We start from the raw sequence: 25,949 nt of genomic DNA, 5'->3' as shown, positions 1-25,949 counted from the left end.
GGAGGCGAGGAGCGGCCGGCGCGCCCCGCCTGCATCCCGGTCCCGCATCCCCATCACGCATCCCCATCCCGCATCCCCGTCCCGCATCCCGGTTCCGCATCCCGGTCCCGTATCCCCATCCCGCATCCCGGTCCCGCATGCCGATCCCGCATCTCGGTCCCGTATCCCGGTCCCGCATCCCCATCCCGCATCCCGGTCCCGTATCCCCATCCCGCATCCCCATCCCGCATCCCGGTCCCGCGGCACCTGGCGGGCGGCCGCGCGCATTGGCTGCGCCCCCCGCCGCCCGTGACGTCATGCTGCAGTGCGGGGCGGGGCCGGGCGGGGCGCGGAGCCGCTGCCGGAGGTGCCGCCGTCCCTGCGCGCCGCCGCCGCCGCGGGAGCGAGGGCGTGGGTCCTGCCGGGACCCGCCGCCGCCGCCGCGATGGGCGACCCTCGGCCCCGCGCCGCCGTCCTCCTCCCTCTGCTCTGCCTCTGCGCCGCGCTGCCCGGCAGCTCCTCCAACAAAGGTGAGCGGCGGAGCGCCGCGGGCACGGTCCGGGCGGCGGCGGGAGCTCCGCTGGGACCCAGCAGCAGCCCCCGCCGAGGGGCTCTGGAGGGACGCGCTGGCCGGGGCACGTCCATCCGCCCCCGCGGTGGCGGTGCGGCTCCGCGCTACCCGCCGCCGTCGCCCGACACGTTTTTGTCGGGGCATCTCCGCGGTCCCCGGCGGCCCCGGCTTTCTTCGCCCCTTCGGGCGCTCTCATGCCACCCCATCTCCATTCTCTACTTTGTCCATCTGTCATCCTACCACCGCTTTTTTCTCCATTCTTTCGTCTCCTGGCGCTCCCCTCGCGTTTTCCCCTTTTCCACCCACTTGTCATGCTTTTGTTTAGTTATCACTGGGCGGATTTAGATTCCCATCCCTTCCCTAGCATGCTGAGAGAGAATATGTTGTTTCTCCACAAACCCCTGCAGTTCATAAAACACATTCCCCGGCTCCATCTTCCAATCCTAGTTCATCCATCTACAATCTGTCAATAGGAACTGTTTATGCATAGTTATGCGTTAGCGATGCAGGCTGATTTTATGTATTTCATGTGACAAAGATGAAAGACCCCCAAACCGCCCCAGCACTACAGCTGTAACCTTCTGAATGCAGATGTTCTTTGAGCACACAGAGTGATGGAGAAAGGTGTAGGTTTCTGGTAGATACAAGCCTGGGAGATTAATCCGAGGGCAGTCAGCGTGTTGGTAATCTGACAGGGTGGCAAAATCTGTGAACATTTGAGGGACGCTGGGCTCATTGGGGAATGTGACACCTTAGGGTGCTTTCCATGCCTTGGAAGAGTCAGGGCTACGGGGCGGGTGCGCCGCAGAGCTGTGTGCACCCTGACATTGGCAGGGGCATTTGTTTGTTCTGCTCTGCTTCCATGGGGCTTGGTGGCAAGGAAAGGCCCCTCACGCTCTGGATTCTCCCTCTCCTTTGTGAATTTGCACTCGGAAACACCTACTCACCTTTGGCAAATTATATTAGATTGACGGGAGCTTTCTTGAAGCTGGTAGGAGTCTGTATCCTGGTAGGAGTCTGTATCCTAAAAATATTCCTAAAATGTTTTTCTGTTCTCCAACAACTCATTTCCCGAGAAATCAGATTGGTGATCCCCAAGTTGCAGGTGGATGCAGCAAAGGATTTATCTCTGTACCATCAGCTTGTTACCCCAGCAACAGGGCACATTTGGCATTTATAGCTCTGGATCCCCACCTCGGTGGTGTGGCGCATGGATAGAGCTGGAGCAGAATGGAATCCGGTGGGGACAATGGGCGGGCAGGGGGAGCCGCGGGCACTTGCACACAGGGAGGATTCCACCTGCATACTGAGCAGGATGGATGTTGCTCTGGATTTCCTACGCAATGCTTTATAATCTCAGTCGATACGGTGGTGGTGAAGTGCCAACCCACGCTCTTCGCTGCCACTCCAGGCTGGATCTGCCCGCTCTGCCCTGCTGGGACATCCCCTCGCTGACCTGTCACCCTGCCTGCTGCCCCCCAGCCACCCCTGGCAGCCCCCCCCGGCCCCAAAATGCACAAGGGCTTGGTTGGTTGCACAGGATGCCTCCCCTTTTGAGCCAACACATGAGGCCATGCCAGTATGGCCTTTCAGAGGACACTGTGCTGCAGAGGATGGATTCAACATATTGGAAGTAGTGCCCTTGAGGGGAATGGCTCAGTATCCTACTCCCCACCAGCTCTGAGCCATGCTGTGCTCAAAGTGTTGCTGGTTGTAATAAATCTTGGTCTCCAGGGGGTGGGAGAGTGGGGGATTATCTGGGAATGGGGGTTGTAACTAGGCCATGTAATATAATCTCTGAGGCCCATTTGGCAGGGAGTGGGCATGGGGGAGGGGTTTGTAATTTGTAATGATTTTTTTTCCTCTCTCCCCTCTGATCCCCTCCCCTTCCCTCCCCCCCACCCCTTTATTTCTCCCTTTCCCTGCCCTGGAGCCTGTGTGATAAAGATTAATTTGCTATTTCTGGGCCTGTGACATTTTTCAGAGCCTCCTGCTGGCTGCTGCCTCCATGCCAAGCCTGGCTGGGCTCCAGCCAACAGGATTAGCAAGGAGGGCCCAAAGGAATATGGTGCTCACCATTGGAGTGGGGAAGGAAAGAGCAAAGGGCTCTCAGAATAGGCTGCTATTTGCATAGGATGGCTGACTGAAGGTGTACCTGGGCATGTCTGTGTAGGTCCTGGGCCTTAGTCTAGAGGGTGCTAGGCAGAAGTGATAATGGCTGCATTGTCCCCTGGGATTACTCCAAGGGAAGATGTAGCCTGGGTCCTTCCATTATGGCTTCATTGAGCTGAAAGGATGTAGTATTTGGAATCTGTCTCCAGGCTGAGGCTGCTTCTGCCTCTTGACTTCACTTTTTTTTTAGCTGCTCCAGCTTTTCTGGGCAACCCAGGTGTCTCTCCACCTATTTCTAATAAGGTAGTAATGAGGACACAAGAAGGAACACATTGTTTCTGAAGAGGTCTCCCATGAGTAGAGCTAAATAAAGATAACTTTTTTCTCCCAGCCTATTTTAGATGTCTTTATTTCTAGAGAAGAAGGTGGTTGTTACTTGCCAGGGGATGAAATTCTTCTCTTTTCCTACTGAATCTGCAGTTGTTGGCTAATACATTCCTGTCCTCCAATCCCTTCCCCCAAATCTGCCTCAGCAAACAAGCACAAACCATGGATTGAAGCCGAGTACCAGGGCATCGTCATGGAGAATGACAACACCGTCCTGCTCAACCCGCCGCTGTTTGCTCTGGACAAAGATGCCCCACTGCGCTATGCAGGTAGGTGGGGAACAGCTCTGGCAAGGGTGCAAGGCAGGGACACACCTATGGAGAGGCAGGGACACAGTGACATTGATCCCTATACTGGATCCTACCCCTTTTCAGGAAACAGTCACCTCCAAACCTTGTTCCGGAGGAGGTCCCTAGTGAAGTCTGGAGGCAATTTGGGCACAGCTTGATTTAGGATGCTGTGAGCTGTTTCCTCGGGGAGAGGAACTGAGGGTGGAGCCAGCTACTTTTTGACGCAGTTCTGCTATTTCCAAAGATCACATGCACAGTGCTGAGTCTATGAGCCCTGGAGAAAGCTGGTAGGGCACCCTTCCTTGGCAGTGCTACATCCCCTCACAGTGAGCACAAATCCCGGGAGCAACAGTCCAGGCTCTCAGTGGTTGTATTCCTAGTGCTTGCTTAGGCCACACCTGGGGTTTCCTCACATGTTCTTCCTCAGCTTTGGGAGAGTAAATGTGGTCCCTGGGAACTGAATTTTAGGGTTTAGGTGACCCTATCTGCAGTTCCCTGCGGTACTCTGCGCATCCTGCACATGTGGGTGGATGAGACATCGTGGATCTTCATGCTCTGGCTATCTGCAGTGTCTGGCCCGTTTTGCCTCCCTGAGGGATGCAGAGGAGAAATAAGGTGCTCCCCCAGGGCTGTGTAGCACTAATAAATGTAGCTTGAGCCTTGTAACCTTCAATCTTTCCTGATGCTGGCCAGGACTCCTTGCCGTGGGAGTATTCTCCAGTAGATGGCAATCTGCACCGTTAATGGCTGTAAGGGATAGCAGGAGGAAATCCTAGGGAGCCAAAAACTGCTCAAGATGAAGGATGATAGTGGGGGAGAATGGAAAGTGTAAGTTAGAAAGGAAGAAAATATGGGAAAGGAAAGAAAGGGATGTAATGTGTTCTCCTCAGTCCTTTTCTTTCTTCCCTTCCTCTCTGTTTTTGTGTGTACCAGGTGAAATCTGTGGGTTCAGGATCCATGGGTCAGGGGTACCTTTTGAAGCCGTGATCCTGGACAAAGCTACAGGAGAGGGGCTGATTCGGGCCAAGGAACCAGTGGATTGTGAAGCGCATAAGGAGCACACATTTACCATCCAGGCCTATGACTGTGGAGAGGGACCTGATGGAGCAAATACCAAAAAATCACACAAGTAAGTTCATGCAGACATTGCTGCATGGTACAAAATGTGATCTGTGACAAAAATGCACAGGAAAGTTGCTGTGGAAACACTTCCTTTAGCCAGAAGTATTTTTCTCTAGCCATGACATTGTAACTCAACATGCTGAGAAGACCCAAAGAGAAATGTTCACTGGCTGTCACATGAGTGAATGCAGAAAGGAGGGCTGTTTGACAGCAGCTTCTGAAAGTGCTGTTTTACATTGCTGCATATTGGTAGGAGGTCCAGATTGCATTATTATTACTTTTGCTCTTTCTGAGTGCTTGGAAACCATTGTCCAAGCACCTGTGTGACGGCATTGCTGCACTGAAATCAAGGTGTCTTTCCTTGTCCTTGCTTTTGACAGCTGGGAATCAGAGTGGTGCATTTTAAAAGAGTGACTTACTCTGAAATTTAGGTGGTGCGTGGCTCATAATCAGCCCATCAGTTCTTACCGATGTCTCTCTGCTCTGCATCAGGGCCACAGTGCACGTCCGAGTGAACGACGTGAATGAGTTTGCCCCAGTCTTTGTGGAGAAGCTGTACCGCGTGGCAGTGACCGAGGGAAAGCTGTACGACCGCATCTTGCGTGTGGAGGCCATCGACGGCGACTGCTCCCCGCAGTACAGCCAGATCTGCTACTACGAGATCCTCACCCCCAATATTCCCTTCCTCATTGACAACGATGGTAAGAATCCTCACCCACCACGTGCACATCACTCCTGTTCTCCTGCTCTGCTCCTTCTCTGCCAGCCCCATCTGAAGGCAGAGCAGTGCTGTATAAATTTTCCAGTGCTGCTGATCTGTCCTGGTGAGAGCAGCACCATCCATTTTGTGGGATGCTATAACTTTTTACAAAGTGACACTGGGCAGAGTGACTCAACTCTTTTTTGGTTGTTTTTGTCATTGATCAAAGATATGAGTGATTTTTAGAAGGAACGTCTTTGAGGAGACTGCATGTCCTCTACCTTGATCTCTTTGTTTTGCAAACCAGGGAACATCGAGAACACGGAGAAGCTGCAGTACAGTGCGGATCGTGTCTACAAATTCACAGTGACAGCCTATGACTGTGGAAAGAAGAGGGCTTCTGATGATGCTGAAGTGGAAATCCAGGTGAAACCCACCTGCAAGCCCAGCTGGCAGGGTATGAAACCTCCAAACACATTTATCTCTTCTCTTCGCTTTTCCTCAGCTACTACTCAGTCCTGCTCATCACAAATGTTTGTATATAAAAATATAAATTTGTGTGCCCACATATATGGTTCAGTTCTGGCACCAGCTCATCTCCATCAGGGGACACAGTAAATGTCTAAGTCTGTTGCAAAGCCACTGGAAAATCATTCCTTGGATTACTGTGAGCTGCCATGTGTTTGATAATGCTCATAGACTGTATTTAGCAAAGATTGTTTTTGGGGCTGCTCTTCTGGAAGATATTTGTCTTTTCCAGTGGTGGCGTGTTCCTGCAGGTTCACCTTAGTCTATTAGAATTAAGGGGAAATCAACGCAACTAAACACCTGCTCTGCCTGATAAGAGAGGCTGACCAACCACAGAGTGATGACACACCAGTATTAGCTGTGGAAGCTGGGGCCTGGGACTCTGTGATTCTAGGAAATCTTCCCATGTGTTGATGCCAGCTGCATAAAGCTGTGTTTCCAATGTGGAAAGGGCCAAAAATTTGGACTAATCCATAGATGCCACTTGTGTGTATGCCAGGTGTTCTGGCCCTGTGTCCTTGGCAGATCCTAATCCCTCACTTTCACTCCTTTCCATTAGGCTGGAACAAGAGGATTGAGTACACCCCCGGTGCAGGCAGCCTGGCACTATTCCCCACCATCCACCTGGAGACCTGTGATGAGCCTCTGTGGAACATCCAGGCCACGGTGGAGCTGCAGACCAACCACGTGGCCAAGGGCTGTGACCGGGACAACTACTCGGAGAAGTCCCTGCGCAAACTCTGTGGTGAATTGGTTCTTTCCTGGACTGAGGGAGGCTGTGGCACAGCACCCTGCCCCTCACACAGCAGAGGTGCTGGGGAACACATTTCTCATGTCTGCTTGTGTGTTGCACTGAGGGGCAATGGGTGTTCCTGCCCATATCACGTGGAATTGTGGAATGGTTTGGAATGGAAGGTACTTTAAAGATCCTCTAGTTCCATCATCCCTGCCAGAGACAGAGAGACCTTGCAAAGGCCAGGTTGCTCGGAGTCTCATCCAACCTGGCACTGAACACTTCCACAACTTTCTAGTTTTATAAGGGACTACCTGTGCTTTCCTTGCTGGGAATCCAGAGATTTCTGTGCATTTTCCCAGTATGCAGAGTCTGTGGGACTTCCCTCAGCACTTAACAGAAAGTTACCATTCTTCTCCAGATAGGAGAAGGCCTTTAGGCAACTCCGTATCTCCCTGTGCACTGAGACATTACAGTGAGGTTTCCAGTGCCCACTTAATCTGATCCCCAGTTCTCAAGCTCCTTATTCTCCCATGCCAACATTCCTGACTCCCTCCCTTCTCGGTAGGTGCTGCCTCAGGAGAGATTGACCTGCTGCCAGTGCCTAGCCCCACAGCAAACTGGACGGCGCGGCTCTCGGTGCACTACAGCCAGGACAGCAGCCTTATCTACTGGTTCAATGGCAGCCAGGCTGCTCAGGTGCCTGTGGTGAATGGCCCGAATGGCCACGAGGGGCTGAGTGACCACTTCACCCTGTCCCTGTGGATGAAGCATGCTGTGGTGCCCAGCAAAGGCAGGCGGGAAGAGGAGACGGTGATCTGCAGTACAGTGCGGAGCGGTGAGACTTCTCCTGGGGTGGTGACACTTCTGCCCGCTGCCTCTTAGCTCCTTAGAAGGCATTGTCCCTGCAGGGGTGAATCTCTGCTGTTCCAGAGCAGGACTGGGACAGGGGTTCCTCCTTAGGAACATGGCTTCTTTAGGTGTCCCTTTTCCTCGGAGCGCTCAAGTGTCTTTTGAGCACACGGTGCTGAGTGCCAGTCATGCATGGCATGGTGGGATTCTGGGTTCTGGCTAGTGGGACTGCTTGGAGTGTGACATGTAATTCCTGTGCTTGTCCCTGGCAGAGGATGGCTACTCTCACTACTCTCTGGCTGTGCATGGCTGCCGGATTTCTTTCCTCTACTGGCCGTTGCTGGAAAGCGCGAGGCCTGTGAAATTCCTCTGGAAGCTTGAGCAGGTGAGGAAGGGTTTGCATCCTCCCCACGTCCCTTCTCCTTCTGCCCTTTGCCGATGCCGTGCTCTGCTGTCTGCTGCAGGTCTGCGATGACGAGTGGCACCACTACGCCCTCAACCTGGAGTTCCCCACGGTGACGCTGTACGTGGATGGCGTCTCCTACGACCCTGCCCTGATCCACGACAATGGCCTCATCCACCCGCCGCGGCCCGAGCCTTCCCTCATGATCGGGGCCTGCTGGGCCGGTGAGTGCCCGCTCCCCAGGCCGTGCCTCTCCCATGAGGGAAAAAGGGGTGGAGGGAGACCCAGGAGAGGGGAGAAAACCACCACCCAGTACTAAATGATGCAGACCATGCTGCAGCCATCTTGCCCGCTTGGCACCAAAGCTAGTGTGGCTCCTTCCTTCCTCATGGACCAAGGTAGTAACAGCTCAGGGGAAAGTGTCACTGGCAGCTTCCTGGAGAGCAGGCACAGAATATGCAATGGATAACCAGCTTTCAGGCAGAGGAGAGTTGAAATCTGTACCTCATTCAGGCACTGGCGTTTCTATCAGTACTTTCAACAGGCAGTCCTATTTGTGCTGCTGATTGTGTTGATGGGGATTTCTGTGTCTTGAGGGTCTATATGAAAAAGTCATAAATCCTTCTGTACAGGAATTGGGTTGAAAGACAAAAATCGGGTAAGGAACAAAGTTAGATCACTACTAGATTAAAAGCTCTTCTATGGAGATGCGAGGCTGCACTTCTCGGATCCTTCAGTTCTCCTGCTAGACTGAAGCAGGACAGAACTAAAGGAATTTTCCTACTGCTTGCCTTCACTCCAGCGGAAGTTTCTAGCAAGATCAAATCTTTGCTGTACTGCTGCTTCTCTGAGATCAGAGATCTTCCCGCAGCTCTGTGCTCTCTTGACTGGTGTTCTGCAAACAACCAATATTGATCAGCTTGGGACCATTTCCTGGAGCTATCTGTGTCTCTAAGGAATATTGAGAACATAGCTGGCTGTGAACATGGCTAATTTCAAAAAGAGATAACATTGGGAAAGGATTGAAAAACTGCAAATATTGTAGTTTATCCCTTAAGTCAGTTACTTGTCCTGTGGTGTCACTATCAGCCTCATGAGAGGAACTCTGCCCTCTGTCATCTGTGATGTGCTGCCTCTAGGGCTGAAGTGCGCCCTGCCTGGCACAGAGCTGTCGTGGGCACCGGCCAATACAGGCCCTTGTAGAGATACTTGCCTGACCCTGTAACTACCATCTTCCAATGCCTTATTGCTCAGCCAATGTTCTCCTTTTGCAGAGGAGAAAACCAAAGAGAAAACCAAAGGAAGCGAAAATGCCACTGATTCTGTGCAAGGTAGGGAAAAGAAAGAAGGTGGATTTCTTCCCCTCTTGACTGTGCATGACTATCACTTTTTGCATGGTGCCTTCCTCATACAGCTTCCCCAGTCCTGTCCTGCCACCTCCCTCCACTGTGGGAGGAAACCCCCTATTTGGCAGGTTGGTCCTTGATACCTTGGTACCTGTGGAGCATGAAGAGGCTGATGGAAGGACTGCAGCCTGCTTTGAGAGTTGGAGAATGCTTTTTGTGTGGATAAAGAGTACTCATGCCTGATCATTAAAGCTGGTCTCTGAAGAACACAATAGCCATTAGAGACATCAGGAGATGTCACCTCATCCCTAACTATCTGTGGAATGTGTAGTTTCTTTTACAAGCCCTCACAGGAAGCAGAGTGAGAAGGGGACAAGAAATTGTTTCCATCTGGCATTCAGCAGTTTGACAGAAACTTCTCTATGCTACCCACCATTCGCTGTCCTTGTCTTTTTGTTGGTCTGTTTTTCTCGCTTTCCCCCATCTGGAATTTCAAAAATGTTCATCTTCTTTCTTCAGCATCCCCTGTCTTCTTGTTGTCTTTGCTTTTCCATATCCTGTTCAATCCTCTGTCCCCCTCTACCTCTGTTAACATCTTACGTGCCTCACATTGTTGCTTTTGTTGTCTGGGCTTTTCCATGCCCCACGCCCCCCTGTGTGTCCCTCCACGTCCCTTAGCTCTGCATGGCCCTCACACTGTTGCTGCTGTGGTTTTGCTCTCTTCCTCGCCATGTCTCTCACACCCTCCGCCTGCCATGTTTCCCTCAGGAGATCCTCTGTCGATCCACCACTACTTCCATGGTTACTTGGCTGGCTTCACTGTGCGCCCTGGTAGCTTGGAGAGCCGGGAGGTTATTGAATGCCTGTATGCCTGCCGTGAGGGGCTTGATTACAGTGACTTCGACAGTCTGGGCAAAGGGATGAAGGTATGCCCATCTGCCCAGCTTGCATGGGTCTCCTCCACTCTCCTCCCCAGCCTTGCTTCCCAGGACTTTGCCTGCTCCCCCACCTCAGACAGCTCCCCACCTTTCTCCTATGTGTCTCTCTCAGCCTGGATTCCTGTCATTTGCCAAGGAGCCATGAGTATTTTCTTCTCTTCCACCTCTAGGTTCATGTGAACCCCTCTCAGTCCCTGCTCACCTTGGAGGGTGATGATGTGGAAACCTTCAACCACGCGATCCAGCACGTGGCTTACATGAATTCACTGCGCTTTGCTACCCCTGGGGTCCGGCCACTCAGGCTCACCACTGCTGTCAAGTGAGTGGGCAAACCAGCACCTCTGGCTCAGTTCAGCAAGAGGGTTGCCTCTCTTTTGATTTAAGTTACATTGACTCACTTTGTATTTTAAAATAATTGTATTTTAAGATGGTCTCAAAATGGGTAAAAGTCTTCCTGAGAATAAATGATCAATTTTCCAGTATCCAAATGGATACTGTAGTACTGCTTCCTAGTCCCTGTGCAGAACTTCTGCCTCTGCTCTCAGTGTTCCAGGCATGTGGACTGGTTTTAATTTTCTCTGTCAATGTGACCAAGTCACCAGATCCCAGTGGTGTCACTCCTCTCACACGTCTATGCCTTGCTCAGCAGGCTGTAGGGAAGCTTTAGGAGGACTGCTGGAAAAAGGATATTCCCTTCCCTGGAAGTGATGGGCAGGAGGTGATCTTTTATAATGTTGTTGTTGGAAGCTTAGGCCACTGATGTTTTCTACTGCTCTCCTTCAGGTGTTTCAGTGAGGAGTCCTGTGTCTCCATTCCTGATGTGGAAGGCTATGTTGTGGTGCTACAGCCTGATGCCCCCCAGATCCTGCTGAGTGGCACTGCCCACTTTGCTCATCCTGCGTCAGACCTTGAGGCTCCAGAAGGAATTCCCCTGTTCCCCAACCTCCAGATCACCTGCTCTATTTCTCACCAGGTGGAGGCCAAGAAGGATGAGAACTGGCATGGCACTGGTTAGTGGAGCACAGGGCAAGGTGTAAGAGACAAGAGTTGCAGTCCTGCAGAGGAAGTAGAGCCCCTGTAATTACACCCAAAAGCGAGAGTTTACAAATTTAGAAGCAAGGCACATTGTCTGTCAATATGTAGGCTAATCGGCTCTTATCCTTTTCTGCTCCTCCCTGTACTTTTTCTATCCACTCAATTCCTTTGCCTCACTCTCTCCTAATTCTTTCCCAGGCTGCTCATTCCTAATCCCTTTTACATTTTACCTACATTCCCCTTTATTGAATCCAGTGCTGGATGGATGTCCTGCCCGTTACTCGCTCTACTCCTGCACTTAGTCTCATCCCACTTCCTTCTCTCCTGCTTTCTTTTTTACTTCTTGCTCCCTTCCTTCTCTTCCTGCCTCACTTTTTCCTGTGAATTCCCAGCCAGTTTCCTCACACCCTACAGTATCCTGTCCTTCAATTTCTTTCCATCATGCTCAGATAATTTCTCTGCAGTCTGTGCTCTGTGTCCATTCACTTCTTTCATATCTCTTCTGGTAATAGGATTTTTTGCTCCTACTTTTCTGTTTAGAAGCTTTGCTTTTCCTCACACAATGATGAGTTCCTTGACTTGAGAGCAGATTTTTCTCAATCCTGCTGAAAGTAGTTAGTTATTGAATGTGGTTGCCATTTTAAAGAAGATAAGATCTCAACCATGGTAACCAACAGTGTGAGACAGGGAAAAGCTTTCAAAAGCGTGCAGGGCCTGGGAATGTGTGAGTGTTGTTTCTAATTTGCACACTGTCATTGTCAACAAAGTCCTTACAGCCAAGATTCGTTATCATGAACTAGACTGATAATAGTATGTTGTTCCAAAATAGAGTGACTTTATTATGTGCATAGATAATGTCATTAGAACCATCCTGAAACAAGTAATTAGACTGACAGTGATTTTACTTAAGGTCAGTGCTAGGTGGAGAAGGAGAAGTAATTACATATGATGTGAGCACTCTTAGGTAAGCAGGTTCCCCTCTGGGTAACTCCTTCCTTCTCTGATGGTTGTCTGGCTTTCTGGCCACATCTCCTTTCTGTCTGCATCTCAGTGACAGACACACGAATGTCAGATGAGATTGTGCACAACCTGGATGGCTGCGAGATCTCATTGGTGGGAGATGACTTGGACCCAGAAAGGGAGTACCTGCTCCTGGATGGGGCCCTGCTGCAGCAGCGGGGCCTGGAGCTCGTTAACACCTCTGCCTACCTGACCATCACAGGTATGTCCTCTCCATGGTCACAGCTACCTAACTATGCCTCTGTCACCAACTGTCAGGCATCACTGGGAGAAGCACTTGACCTTAGGATGTGTTGGTGTACTTTGTGACACTGAGATGTCACCGTTTCTTGAACTCCTGGCTTTTGGAAGTCGCAGACCTTTTCCTTGGGGAGATGGCTTTTCCTCCAGTATAAAGTGCTGGAACACGGTATCAGCTCTCACCCAGGCTTGTATCACTCCTCCTGACTTACTCCTTGGGGTTTGGTGTTCTCAGGTGTCAGCAGCATTTTGCATGACATGACAGGGACATATCGCACAACTTGTGGACTGGTACAACACTTTTGTACTCTCCAGAACAGGGCTATTGCTCTCAATCCTTCCTTCCCTTCCACTTGTTTTAGTGATGCAAGCAAGGGATTCCATCTGGTCCTCCTCAGCAAGCTCCGTCTCTGAGCCCTTCCCAAAATTAACAAACGCAGCACTCCCTTGGATCCCTCTGCAGCCTCTGGCTGCTGCAGGGTAGGGATGCCAGGTGACTTTGGAGCAGGAGCTTGCTCACCCACCCCTCTCTTGCTGCCTCAGGCGTGGAGAGCATTGCAGTTTACGAGGAGATCCTACGCCAGGTCTCCTACCACATCAACCACGGTGCTGCCCTCTATGAAAGGAAGTTTCACCTGTCCTGCACTGAGATGAACGGACGCTACTCCAGCAACGAGTTCACTGTCGAGGTACAAGACTGATACATGCACAGAGATTCTTCTGCATGTGTGGGGAGGACATGGTGCATGGGAATGCACAGAATATGCCATGGACACGGGGCTGAGTCCCCTCACTCTGGTCTTTCTGCAGGTGAATGTTCTCCACAACATGAACCGAGCTGCTCATCCCAACCATATCATGAGCTCGCAGCAGTTTGTGCACCGAGGCCATCATTTACCTGCAGAGCTGTCTGGGCACAGTTTGGCAAGCACCCACAACAACCCAAGTATGTAATACTATCTTTTGGGTTTATTAATTTAGATCAGGATGCTCATTTTCTGACATTCGGGCAGAACCTATAGTGGAGGATTCCTCTCTGGCTCCCTACACCCATTATCATTATTCTCGTTTTATTGTCCTGTTCCACTCGTCGTTAGCCAGCCAAAGACTGCAGTCTTTGTCAGATTGTATTTTAGAGCATGCTGCAACAATCCTCTTGTGGGATATTATCTTCTTGATGTAGAAGCCGACTGAATTCTACACCTCAGAGGGTCTAAAAAGAGTAACTGTAAGCTGACTTCATTCATGCACCTTGCAAAGGTGCTGTGTGGGCTTGTGTAAAGTAATTTCAGAAAGAAGCTTCAACAGCAGGAGAGAAAAGTGAGTCAAGACTGCCAGTGCTCTAAAGAAGGAAATGGGAGTGGGTGGTGGTCAGCAAGGCAGGAAAATACAGGAGATGGCACCACACAGACAAGAGGAGAATTCTTGCCCCCACAACAGAGGAGAGAGAAGCTTGAAAGCTAGACTAGATGTATGTTTGTGCTGTTAGCCCTGTGCCTCAGGCATGACCACACTCCAATCGATTCCTCCTGGGCTGTGAAAGCTCTGGACTTTACAGACATTGTGGTTCCCTGTCATAGGGAACAAGCAAGGCACCTTTGATCTAGCTTTTGCTGCAGCTTGCAAAGTAGCTGACCCCAAGCTGTTCCAGTCCTGCAGCTGGCACTGCAGGGGCAGCCTGTGCATGTGCCAGCCTTTGCCTCTCCCTTCCCCAGCTCTGCCTGATGGCAGCAGCAAACTTTCCCTGCTGAACAGAACCACAAACAAATTTGTGGAGGGCCTAGATAGATTTTGCAGGGAAGGTGGTTATCTGGGGAGTTGAGGGTCAGTCTACAGGCCTAAAACAAACACGTAGAAGTTGGGCTAAGGGTCTTAGATGAACTTCAGGTTTTCTCCTGTGGAGAAGCCACGCTTTTGCCACAGCACTTATTAGAAGTCTATCATAGAATTCACATCTGCTCCATGTGCAATGCAGGCATCTTTTGGCTTCTTGCTTTCTCTACTGCTTGCATAGAAGTCACACTCTGAAAACATTCTCAAGCCCTTAGAGGCTGTCCTCAGCACACATTTCTCCCTCCCAAGAGCAGGATACAGATATATGTGATGCAACATATTCTGGCAAATTCTGCCGATAGAGATGTGCAGAGTCTCCATAGAGTCTACATCACAGGAACTGCCTGTGCCCAGGGGCACAGACAAGTCAGGCTGTCTTCCTGCATAGACCAAAAACCCAGGCTCTGCCCAGGGATCTCAGTTCCTGCATGTCAGGTTGGAAATGCATGTTTCTGTGAGAGACTCTGGACACAACTTCTCGTTTTCTTTCTCCAAAGTGGTCCCCAGTGCTGCCACCGTCATCATCGTGGTGTGTGTGGGCTTCCTGGCACTTATGGTGATCCTCGGCATCCTGCGCATCCACTCGCTGCACCGCCGGGGAATGGGGCAAGAGGTGCCTGGGGCTGCCGAGTCGGGGCACAGCAGCACTGGGGGCAAGGAGAGCGACATGTTCTGGGATGACTCGGCCCTCACCATCATCGTCAACCCCATGGAGGTGAGGAGCGGCCGCCGCGGCCGGGGCTGGGCGGGCAGCTGGCTTGTCACACCCTGCCCCTCACCCCGTATGTCACCTCCCCAGTCCTACCAGAGCTGTCAGGAGAGGGCAGCAGGCAGTGTGGAGGGCAGAGCTGGCGAGGGCATGGAGGATGATGACGACAGCACCGACTCGGAGACACCCGACTCCCCGGACAGCAGTGACATGAATGACCGGCACATCATCCGCAAAGGTGACGTCTCTCACCGCTACTAGGAGCTTTAAAACCCGCCCAGTGGATCCCCCAGAACATATGGCAGGAAGGAGGAGGTGTCTTACTTTCAACTTCTTTCCTCCCCCACCGTGTACACATGTGCTCCTCCCTCATTGATCATTTCTGCCTCCCATGTTCCTCCATCTTCTGCCATTCTCATTGTGGACATTCCCCACATGATTGACCCCCCATCTGGCTCTCCAGAAACATGTGTTAGGGCACTTACACATGATGGTGGCACGGTTCAAACTGGGATGCAGGTGTTGGAAAGAAGGGAAATCCGAAAGGCAGAGCCAGCCATAGGGCTCAGAGTGGGGTTTCTCACAACCCCTCCCCAGATATTATATATATATATTGTATATTTTTTCAATGTTGTCATTTGAGGTTTATTCTCGTTTCATGCAAAAAAAAAAAAAAAGAAAAAAACAACCAACAAACCACTGCAGCTTTGTGTCGCTTTGTAAAATTGTCAATACTCCTAATACTAAATGAATGAAGGTAAGAAAGATGAGGAAACAAAGTGGATTTTAAAATAAATGGATTTCAAATAAAACATTCAGGACTTCTGCAGTTTTTCACTACAACCAGGGAAAGAAATAGTGTAGGCTCTAATGTGAAACTGGAGCTTGTCCAGAGCATGTATTTACTGAAATTACTACTTTATCTCGAGGAAGGGTTACATTTTTTAGCATATGTGATGAAGCAAGAAAAACACATCACTCATGACCCTACCCTGAGCCTTTCTGAGAATCAAAATGCTCTGTAAACACAATATAGCCTTCCCCAGGACTCAGTGCTAGGGACCCACAAAAGAACAGAAGGCACTCAAGCCTGTCGCAGGCAAATGTAGCACATGCAGCAAACTGAATTCTTGAACACAGGAAAATAAATAAGGCTCTTTAGTGTATCAACAGAAACGGGCCAAATGTCCTTAGCTTCATCCATCTTCTCACATGATCTGCTTTTTTTATCACTATGATAAGAGTATTTTTTATACCAGGGGTTCCAGCTTGTAGAACAGCCCCAGCACTTCTGGGAGAAGGAGGCATCTCCCTCTTTCTGCTGAGCATGGAGGGGATGGAAATACAACAGATACTAGCACAGCATGGCTCTGAGCCCGGCAGTAGCATGAGTTGCTAGGATAGTGCTTCAGAGCAGGTTGTGCTTCTTCCCTGGATCTACTTGGTCTGGTTTTTCAGATTCTGCAAGACAAAAAGGGGCTGTCAGCTGATTGACACATCTTGGGGCAATGGCTGCAACATGTGAGGGACCCAGAGGAAAATTCTGCAATTTGTTGGCAGCCAAGGTTGAGAAATCCTCCTTAGGGGCAAGAAGGCAGTACGGTAGGTGAGAGTGGAAGAGCCCCTCTGAGGGCAGAGGTTGCAGCACAAGATCTCTGCTTGCTGCAGTTCTCTCAGATGTTTCAGCTCTAGCCTGTCTTCATGCCCAACTGTGCCCATGTATGGTTGTTACTGGGTCCAAAAGAAGTGAACGTGCTGGGATAAGACACTCTTAAACTTTTCTGCTTTGTCTCATTCCCAGTAAATTCTATGCCTTTGTTTCATCAAGGGAGTTTACAACAGGAACTGTCAAACCAGTACCCTGACATCTTGAAGCACTGGAATAATTCAAGTGTCCAGAAGGAAAAAAAAACGCTACACTGTGCACATTGGAGCAAAAAACTTGGCACAAAATAGTTGTTGCATCCTGAGAATGCCTGACCCAGATCTGATCTGTGACAAAAAGCACCACCTCTCAGAGCCCTGCAAAGGACCAGGTCGTGGGAGCACGATGTCCCTGTACCTCCACAGCAGCCTCAGCCAAGTGCTACAGCTTACAAGGTGGGAGAGGCCAAATGAACGATGAGTTCGTAGGTGGCCATCATGATGGCAGCGTTTGGGATCTGGCGGATCAGGTGCGCCAGGAGCCCCCGGTACAAAGCCAAGGGTCCCTCTTCACGGACCACCAGCTGCAGAGTCTGTGCCAAGGAACGGTACCGGGAGCCCTCCTCTCGCAACCGCGTCCGAATGACCTCTGGGGAGACAAGAGGGGAAGCCACATATTAGCAGATGGATCCTGCAGGCATGGCATCTCCCACCAAGGGGAGCAGCAGCAAGGAGAGAGGAGCCACTGACCGTGTGGATATGCAATGCACGTAGCGCATGTTTTGGAGACAGCGGCAGCGCTCATTAGTCCAAAGAAATCGTTGTTGTTTTGTGGAAGTGTGAGTGATGGGGAATGGGAATGCTGGCTGTTTCTCAGCTCCTTTTTCAGTGCTTCATAGATGACAAAGTGTATGATGGTCTCTGACACTCCAGCATAGGAGGCAGTGATCCCACGGTAAAATCCACGCAGGCCTTCTGTGCGGTACACGTGCATGGCACACTGGAGAGCGCTGCTGGCCGTCTCCCCCTTCACCCTGGAAAGAGGGGAGAGGGTGAGGACAGCACACTGCACCCTGACCTGCAGGGCTGTTGTGAACACAGCCATAAGCCTCTTGCCCAGCCTATGACCTGCCATGTTCTGATGAGAAATCACAGACCTCTCTCTGCCCACCAAGCCCCAAACCAATCCTGATGTGACATGGAGTGCCTCTGCACTGCAGGCCTGCCTTACCTGGCTTCCAGCTGCATCCTCGTTTTCACTAGCCAGATGGGGTTGGTGAGTGTGGCTGAGCTAATGCCTGGGGAACAGAAGAGGAAGACAGCCACGAGTGCCAGGATCATGCTGACAGTTTGTGAAGAGGTGCTGATCTATCAGCTCTCAGAGCTCTGCTTGGCAAGCTGTAGGCATTCGCAATTTGAGAATGACCTTGAGAAGAGATATTTAGGGCAGACTATTTGATTCTCCTCCTCCCCTATTCCAGCCTTTGTCTAGTGGTAATTAGCTCCTCTGCCTCCAACAAAACCCCACTACAGGCCCGGGTGTTACAAAGAGGCAGGAAACAGAATACTAATTTTTCAAGAGTAGAGGATTTTGCTAGAGAACTGGAATATATCAAGAGGAATGGTTCTGTGAGTGGTCTAAATTACACACTGCCTTCTCCCTCTCACAGCAGAATAGAGCTCATGATAGCAGCTGATGGGGTAAAGACAAGACTTCAAGAGATGAGACTAAGAAGAATTAAGAGTGAGAAAACATTTGGGTTACCCAAAGAACTCACTTCTCCACATGTGGAGGGAGAAAACTTCAGGGCAGCAATGGAGAAGGAATGAAACACATAGGCATTTCTAGACAGAAGGACTTCTTGGCTTTGATTTGAGACAGAAAAGGCTCACCTGCACAGGCTGCTGCTAATATGTGTACTTCTTTGGACTCCGGCACCAGGACAGTATTAAGCCTCTCCTTAGTAGCAGAATAGGCAGCAAAATATATAGCCCTGATTGGAAAAAAATACAGAAGAGGTTACAGCTCCCCTAGGAGGAGCAGAGGCACTACTGTACAGGCTCACTCCAACTTTCCACACTTCCATCACACTTCTGTCTAACATGACATCAGATACCATTTTTACCTGGCCCCCAGGAATTATCTTAACACTACGATCAGAAGCTCCAGAAGATGTCTGTGTGAAGGGGTCCTGTGGCACGTGAGCACAAGGCCCAGACTGCTTTCAGGAAGTGGGGTGACAGCTATGACACAGCCACACTTAGGAAGTGTGCAGCATGAGGCACTTCCAGGGAGCAGAACTCACCGGGAAGGAGCAACCCCAGCGAGGTTTGGACCCAGACCTCGGAACAGGGACCGTTTGCCTTCCTTCTCAAGGATGGTCCTACAGAAGGAAATGAACAGAGAAATCAGCAGAGTAACTAAGCTGGGGACTCTCCTGTTCCTTCTCCTTCTTTGCTCTTCAGTATTCCTTGTAGCACCCCCTCCCCACCTCTCATGTTTTCCTTTTTCTGCCTTGCTCTCATTTTCTCTCCAATCACTACTCCTCTCTCCTTCAGTCCTAGAATCATGGAACCCCTTGGGTTGGAAATGACCTTAAAGATCATCTAGTTCCAACTACCCTGCCATGGGTCACTAGTCATTGCATCCTATTCTTGATAATGCCATCCCTCTGGGTTGGATCCAATCACTAGCTGAGAAATTTCTCCCAGCCCCCTAAGCTGCCTGGCAGAGCACAGATCACTAGTGAGAAGCAGATGTACCTGTGCTCTGATCAAACTTTCTATAGCACTTGTGGCTTCCAGAGCCTCAGCCCAACTCTCTTTCTCTCTCCCCCCAAACCATCACCTCCCTGGTGCTAAATGGCACACTGCCCTGTCCTGCTCACCTCAGCAACTTGAGCACTCCAGGAGATGGTGGGGTGGGATTCATCAGCCTCACACTCATGCCTGGCAGCTGAATCTCTGGGAGGCACAGAGGCCGCAGTGCCAGCTGGGATGACTGCAGACGTGTCTTCACCACTTCCAGGGGACAGGTTAGGATGGCTCCAGCTGTTCCACCACATCTAGGGCACAGCAGCACATGGGAGAATGACCTCTGGGCCATAATAGGGCAATAATTCTGACCCTGCTTGTCCACAACCTCTCCCCTCTGGGAGAGGAGGCTAGGTGCCCCAGTCTGTGTCACACATGACCTCCTGCTCTGACACTGATTAACGTAACAGCTTAGCTTGGGACATCATCTGGCAGCCTCGCACTGAAGCCCTACTCAGTGTTTGAGACAAAGAGTCCCAAGTCCATGGGGACTCAGCAGTCTCCCAGAGCAAACATTTCTGCTGCCCACCCTCACTGCAAAGCCTTCTGCTGAGGTCACCAGGCACCGTGGCCCACACTTCACCACAGCCACACCAGCTCACAGAGGGGCAGCCCAGAACTCTGCCGCCTCTCAGCCTGCCCGTGTCTTTAACCCACAGTTACATCAGACCCACATTGGCAAGGCCCTGTAAGCAAGATCTGTAGTTTCTGCCAACAGCCAGGCTCTCTCCAAGCCTGGCTTGCTTAATGAAAGAGGACTCTGACCTTCAGCAGGCAAAACCTATTTTTGGAACTCATGAACCATCTCCATCAATGGCTCTCGTCACACTGCAGGAATGCTGAAAGGACACATATCCCCTTTTTCCCTTTCCACAACCCAGGGACAAGCCATAACTGACACATTTGGTACTCAGCTCCTGTCTGTCTAAATCCTTTGACTGATAACTCTGCTCTTCTAGATAATGCTCAGTATCTGAAAGAGCATTCTGAGATGAATTTGCATGCAAGCCATGCAAGAGGCTTTGACAAATGGACGATCGTTCACATCTGCAACAGCCAAAGTTGCTTTGTTTCACAAGAGATGGAGGCTTAATAAAAAGCTCACTCTGCTCCAGAGAAAGAAAAGCCAACCAAAGAACTACAAGATATCAGGGAAGAGTCAGGTATATAATCAGAATTACATATAGAATGCAGGATAGCAAACAGTTAAGAGTTCTGAAGAATTATTTTGAAAAAGTCTATACAGCTCAGTAAACATACACTGTATTCTCACAGCCTTTGCTCCTAGGCCTTCATTATCATTGCCAAGAGGAAGAGGGGTTTAAAAAAAAAAAAAAGATGCCTGGATGCCTACTGCACATCCAAGAGTTGAAGCTATGGCAGCTAGGAGATTATGCAGCTAATGATGCCCGCAACTAGCTATGCTGTTCCATAACACTCCTGTGGCTTTGTCAGGCCCTTGGCAGATGTACACAGTGGTAGTGACGACTTGCAGAGCAGTCCATCAGCAGCAATTTCCCTCAGGAGGTGTATGATTAGTGGTGGGAGTCTGGCAACATCCTGACTCCTGAATTTAGCTCCAGCTCAGAAGGCAGCACATGGCAAAGCAGCGAACAGCCCGGCTCAGGTTCTCTGGGTCAACAAGCTGACCAAGCATGGACTCCAAGACACAGCCTACGCAGCAATCCAGAGCTGCATGAGGCAGGGTCTGCTTTCACAAAGGCCATGTTGATTCTTCCCATACAGACCCTCAGGGGTGCAACAGTCCTGTTCTTTACCTTAGATTCTATTAATTTGTGTTATACAGGCTCCAGACTTGCATGCCTGTTTTTTCTTTGGCCAGAAGTACAGTCTCCAGTTCAGGAGAAGATTGAGTACAGTGGTGACAGATCAAGGTCTAAAAGGTCCAAATAGGGCAGTTTCAACTCCTTATCTAAAAGCTGAGCAAACAATACATCAGGAAAACACTGAGAGAAGCAATTGCTTGGTATACTAATAATTCTTCTCTTTAATAGTGCATAAGGAAGCAAAAGTTTATGTAATGTTCTCTTAATATATAATTTCTTCAAGAACTCCCCACCTGCAATGGTCAGGATCTGAATATGAACACACGCTTCCAGTACACATAAAAGTTTCCTGAGGTCATGTTCCTGAAGCTACTGATACATACAGAAAACAAAAAAAGTATTACAAAAGAAATAATAACAAAGAAATTGTTGCTCCTTAGCCTAGTGGCCATTTAATCAGCAGAAAGAGAGTGTGAGGTGAAGGGCCGCTATGAGCCGCTGTGCCTCAATGGCAAGATTAAAAAGGCAAAAGAACACCCATTATTTAAAGCTAAGGAAATGAGGTGTACCAGTTGTTCAAAACTAGAAGAAATCTCAACTGTGATGCATTATCATGCATTAGATGATGATACAGCTGCTTACACTCTATGGAAGACATAGGTCTGCAAAATTCTTCTGTTTCAGGAGAAATGGAAAATTATGTGTCATTACTCTAGAAGCAGGAACTAAAGCAATTTCTGCAAAATAGGATGAAGAGCAGCAGTGAAAATGAGTACAACATGTACTGTCAGAGGAAAGCCCCAGCAAAAAGTGCTAATTGAAGAAGGCGGGTAATTTTACCTCAGAAAATGGTACTTGCCTCTAGATCTTGCTTTCACATTTTAAAGGGAAAACCGACAAATTTGAGGTGACTGAGAAAGAGGATTAGTTGAGAAATACAAAAGACACTGGTAACATTTTTAAGTGATCTAAAAAGTGTATAAGCACATGCACAGAGGTGACAAGGTTTACTGGTAATTCATGTTAGCTCTTACTTAGGCTAGTCAAAAATTAAGATGGCTTGAAGATCTTCATTTAAGAATAGCAGTGCTGGGTCAGACAAACCTGCAGTTAAACCAGATTTCTGCCTAGGACACAGACAAATAAAGGTCACCTACAGAAGAGGAGGAGAAATACCTCCAGAACACTTTCCCAGCTTCCCACAATTTTCAGTTCAGGGATTTCCTCAGCCAAAAATGTTGCCTTGCTTTTAGTAGCCTTCAACACATTCTTTTTCATTCATCTTTTTAAAATGCTTCCTGAAAACATAAGAAGCCTTTACTTTCTACTATCCTGTTGCCAGGAGTCCCACAGTTTAACTGCACACCGTGGGAAGAACTGTGTTCTTGCATTAGTTCTGAACAAACCTCTCACAAGTTTCTTTGGCTGCTCCCTGGTTCTTTTACTGGAAAATCAAGTGGAGAACTGCTCCTTCATGAATGAGACCCTGTTTTGTTTCATTACACAAACCAGTAATATCAAATATAGTGCAGCAATAAACTGAACTTGTCATTCATCTCTTACTCACGTTATTAGCCTCAGGGTTTTAGTTAGCTGTAATTCAGGAGTATTGCTTAATGGATGAGGACAAGATACAGACTGACAAAGTTCCCACGAGTGATATTCTTGTCACAAGCCAAACTCTCAGTTTTTTGGGGACCATGGTGGAAAAAGATGAAGAAAAGCTTAAGAAGAAAGCTAAGAAAGATAAATGTATTAAGAAAGTCTAAGATACAATGAATATATATAGTTCAAAGGATAAATTAATGTAAGAGAATAACATATACAAAATAACAATGGGAACAGAGAGGATGGGTATGCATATGCTAAGATTGGCATAGCACAAGAACTGGATTAGCTGCAGAAAACTGGAAATCTACTAATTAAAAGCAATTAAATTGTGTGCGTTATTGTACATGCTGTATCACAGGCCTCACTGTCACACAGACTCAGCAGGTTGGTGGGATTTGGAAAAGGATTAGATGGATGCCTAAGCAGGACTCGTGCAGTTACTCAGCAAAGTCTGGAGGACCACATTATTTTCTGTTTTAGGGCACCATAAACTTGAAGCTGATTGTTTTCAGATTTTAAAAGAGGAAGGGGGAAAAGCCACGGGACAAATTACTTGCTCAGGGGCACGCTTATAATACAGAGGGGCACGGCTGGGATCCAAACACCTGACTCACCAGAATCAGCTGCACTATTTAAAGCCAGAAAAGTGACACAGGAATCTCAGCCATGCGCTGATGGAGAGAGCTGGGCGCCCTCCCGAACGCATGGATGCCTCGTGGCGCTCTCGTTCAAGGGAAACACCCCGCTTCCCTTGCCCCGTATCCCCGGCAAGCTCCGGCCGGACCAAACTCCGTGTCCCACAGGGAGGCTCTCCGCCTTCCCAAGTCGCGGAGCCGGGAATTCCCCGCGGCGCTGCGGGGCTGCTCCGCGCCCCGAGCCCCGATCGGGACCGGCACAGCCGCGACCGCGCGGGCCGGCACGGCGGAGCCGCGGGGGCTGTTCTGCCCGGCGGGCCCGCTCTGCCCCAACGGGAGCTGCTCTGCCCCAAGGGGGGCTGTTCTGCCCGGCTGGGGCCGCTCTGCCCCAACGGGGGCCGCTCTGCCCCAACGGGAGCTGCTCTGCCCGGCGGGTCCGCTCTGCCCCAACGGGAGCTGCTCTGCCCCAACGGGAGCTGCTTTGCCCCGGCGGGGGCTGCCCTGCCCCGGCTGCCAGGCGGCGGCTGCGGAACCCGCGGCCCGAATCCCGCCCCCGGGCGCCCTGCTGCCCCCGAATCCCGCCTCCCGGGGCACTCACCCTCCGGCGAGCAGGTGGAGCAGCGTGCTGTGCTGCGACATGGCCCCGCGCTGCCGCCCGGCCCCGGACCGGGCCGGCCTGCCGCAGGAGGAGGCGCCCGGGCGGTGGCGGTGGCGGTGGCGGGAGGGGCGGGAGGGGCGCTGCGAGGGGAGCGAGGGCTCCTCGGTGCAGAGGTACGGGTGATCATTCACACAGCTCCTCTGGCCCGGCCAGTCAAGGCTCTTCCATTAAAAACAAACGAACAAACGTCCCCAAGCCTCCAAACCGACCCTCAAACTTAAACAAACTTGTCTTTGTTTTGCATGTAGGGGAGCCAGGGCAAACTGATTTTTTCCACTACGGGAAAGCAATAGGTCCAAGAGCAGAGCCAAGTGGTTCCTGACGCTCGTCCTCGCTCATGGGACCCATGAGTTATTCCTCTCTGCAGATTCACTTCCTACATTTGTCTCTGTTGTAGCAGCACTGTACCCAACCCGGACACTCAGTCAGTCCTGTGTCACTCAGTGTTATAAGTGAAGTCACAGCAGTACAGAATGTGATATAAATACAGAAAGATGCGTCTTGTGATGTTTGGGTTTATATATAAAAAAGGGCCAATGCTCTCCCCAATCCTCTGAATAAATTAGACCCATGACTTTGAAGTTCAGAGGATCAGTGTGAGAAAGACAGGGAATATTCAGAGGCAAAAGATGCTCTGTTGCTTTTCCAAATGCACAGTTTCAGAGCGCATCAGAGTTCATTGAATATCATCTTCCTTAGAAAAAGCAGAATGTACATCAACATGATGCTGTTGCCACAAAGGCACACATCAGATCAGTTTATGTGTTTAGGAGGATAGCCTGTGGGTCAGATAAAAGGAGCTGTCAGAACAGCTCTGTACTGCTGTGACTTCACTCACAGCACTGAATGACACAGGACTGACTGAGTCCAGTTTGGGTACAGTGCTGCTACAACAGAGACAAATGTAGGAAGTGAATCCACAGAAGGGAATAACGACCTTGGCCACTCAAGCAGAAGGATTGAAAAAAAATTGCAGCTTTTAGTCTGGAGGAGAAGGAATTAAGGGAGACACGGCAACTGAGTCCAATTCAGTACAAGGATACTTTGAAAAGGAAATGAGTACCTTATGTGCGGTGGAAAAGAACAGAACTATCAGCTCATCAATAGTGCCTGGGCAATGAGGGGTAGACCAGTAAAAAGACTGGCTTTCTGGTCAGTGAAATTGGAAGCTGGCCAAAGATACCTAGAAGCTCCAATCATTTTTTACTTGTCTTCACTGTGGTGGTGGCTAGGTGAATATCTTAAATAGCACCAGTTGCAAGTGGGGAAAAAGTTATTCTAGATTTCTAAGCACTTAAGCAAAGTCAAGGTTTTCAGACTGATTAGGGCTGATGAACTTCATGCTGTGATGAGAACTGGATAACTGGAGAATGGCTCACTGGCCATTATCTTTGAGATATCTAGGCAGTGGAGAGGTTCAGAAGACTGAAAAAGGCCAAATATATTGGGCATTGAAAAAAAGAAAATCTGATTAATTACAGGCCAGCCAGCATCATTTTACTGCCTTCCCCTGTGACACTGGAACAAATAAAAATTATGTAGACAACTCACATTTTCCATTTGCAAATAGAAGAGATCAAGTTAAACCAATCTTTCATGGCAGACTTGTCCTTGTGGTCAAGGAAGTAACAATAGATATTAAATTTTTTATTTCAGTAGGATTTTTACTCTGTGTCATCTGACAGTCATTAGGAAACATGGGAAACTGGATCTACTGAAATCACTGTTGGGAGCATCTGATGCCAATTGGAAAATTCTAAGATTAGTTTTTGGTGTTATGCTGTGTGTCTGGAAAAACATATCAAGGAGTCCTGCAGAGATCTGTTTTCAGTGTGCTATCAGTGTGGTTTTTTTTCCCAGTAATTTATACAGTGGACCAGAAAATTCTGTCTATTAAAATCTGCAGACAACATTTACCTCAGAGGGGTTGCAAAGGAGTTGGTAGAAAAAAATTGTATACAAATGTTCTTGATCAATGGGAGAAGTAGCCTGAAAGTGTAGA

The 25,949-nt window shown here is 49.6% G+C and overlaps 2 protein-coding genes across 2 annotated transcripts; one reads left to right on the top strand and one right to left on the bottom strand.

Moving 5' to 3' along the window:
* Positions 1 to 296: 296 nt before the first annotated feature.
* On the top strand, positions 297 to 15,486 carry CLSTN3 (calsyntenin 3). The gene is given in 19 exon segments (XM_058044048.1): positions 297 to 335; positions 338 to 509; positions 3,196 to 3,318; positions 4,273 to 4,468; positions 4,954 to 5,162; positions 5,469 to 5,618; positions 6,249 to 6,434; positions 6,991 to 7,260; positions 7,547 to 7,659; positions 7,739 to 7,901; positions 8,952 to 9,008; positions 9,792 to 9,949; positions 10,132 to 10,280; positions 10,745 to 10,971; positions 12,048 to 12,218; positions 12,800 to 12,945; positions 13,067 to 13,202; positions 14,587 to 14,804; positions 14,889 to 15,486. Coding segments are annotated over 19 exon segments (3,054 nt in total). The 3' UTR covers positions 15,060 to 15,486.
* On the bottom strand, positions 15,070 to 23,956 carry LOC131095910 (solute carrier family 25 member 33-like). Its single transcript, XM_058044058.1, has 7 exons — positions 23,888 to 23,956; positions 19,331 to 19,507; positions 18,749 to 18,826; positions 18,336 to 18,436; positions 17,674 to 17,740; positions 17,193 to 17,476; positions 15,070 to 17,091 (listed from the first exon to the last, which is right to left on the bottom strand). The coding sequence occupies exons 1-7, from the start codon at positions 23,926 to 23,928 to the stop codon at positions 16,892 to 16,894; spliced, it is 948 nt and encodes a 315-aa protein (XP_057900041.1). The 5' UTR covers positions 23,929 to 23,956; the 3' UTR covers positions 15,070 to 16,891.
* Between the last annotated feature and the right edge of the window lie 1,993 nt (positions 23,957 to 25,949).

The sequence above is a fragment of the Melospiza georgiana genome, chromosome 2 (genome assembly GCF_028018845.1).
Source record: "Melospiza georgiana isolate bMelGeo1 chromosome 2, bMelGeo1.pri, whole genome shotgun sequence".
Classification (NCBI taxonomy): Eukaryota; Metazoa; Chordata; class Aves; order Passeriformes; family Passerellidae; genus Melospiza; species Melospiza georgiana.
This window is presented reverse-complemented; position numbering and strand designations above follow the sequence as displayed.

Coding starts and splice junctions, on each gene's coding strand:
- LOC131095910 (XM_058044058.1), bottom strand. CDS start 23,928: ATGTCGCAGCACAGCACGCTGCTCCACCTGCTCGCCGGAGG. Junction 18,437..18,748: donor GCTGGGGTTGCTCCTTCCCG/GTGAGTTCTGCT, acceptor TTTTCCAATCAG/GGCTATATATTTTGCTGCCT. Junction 17,741..18,335: donor ATTAGCAGCAGCCTGTGCAG/GTGAGCCTTTTC, acceptor TCTGTTCCCCAG/GCATTAGCTCAGCCACACTC.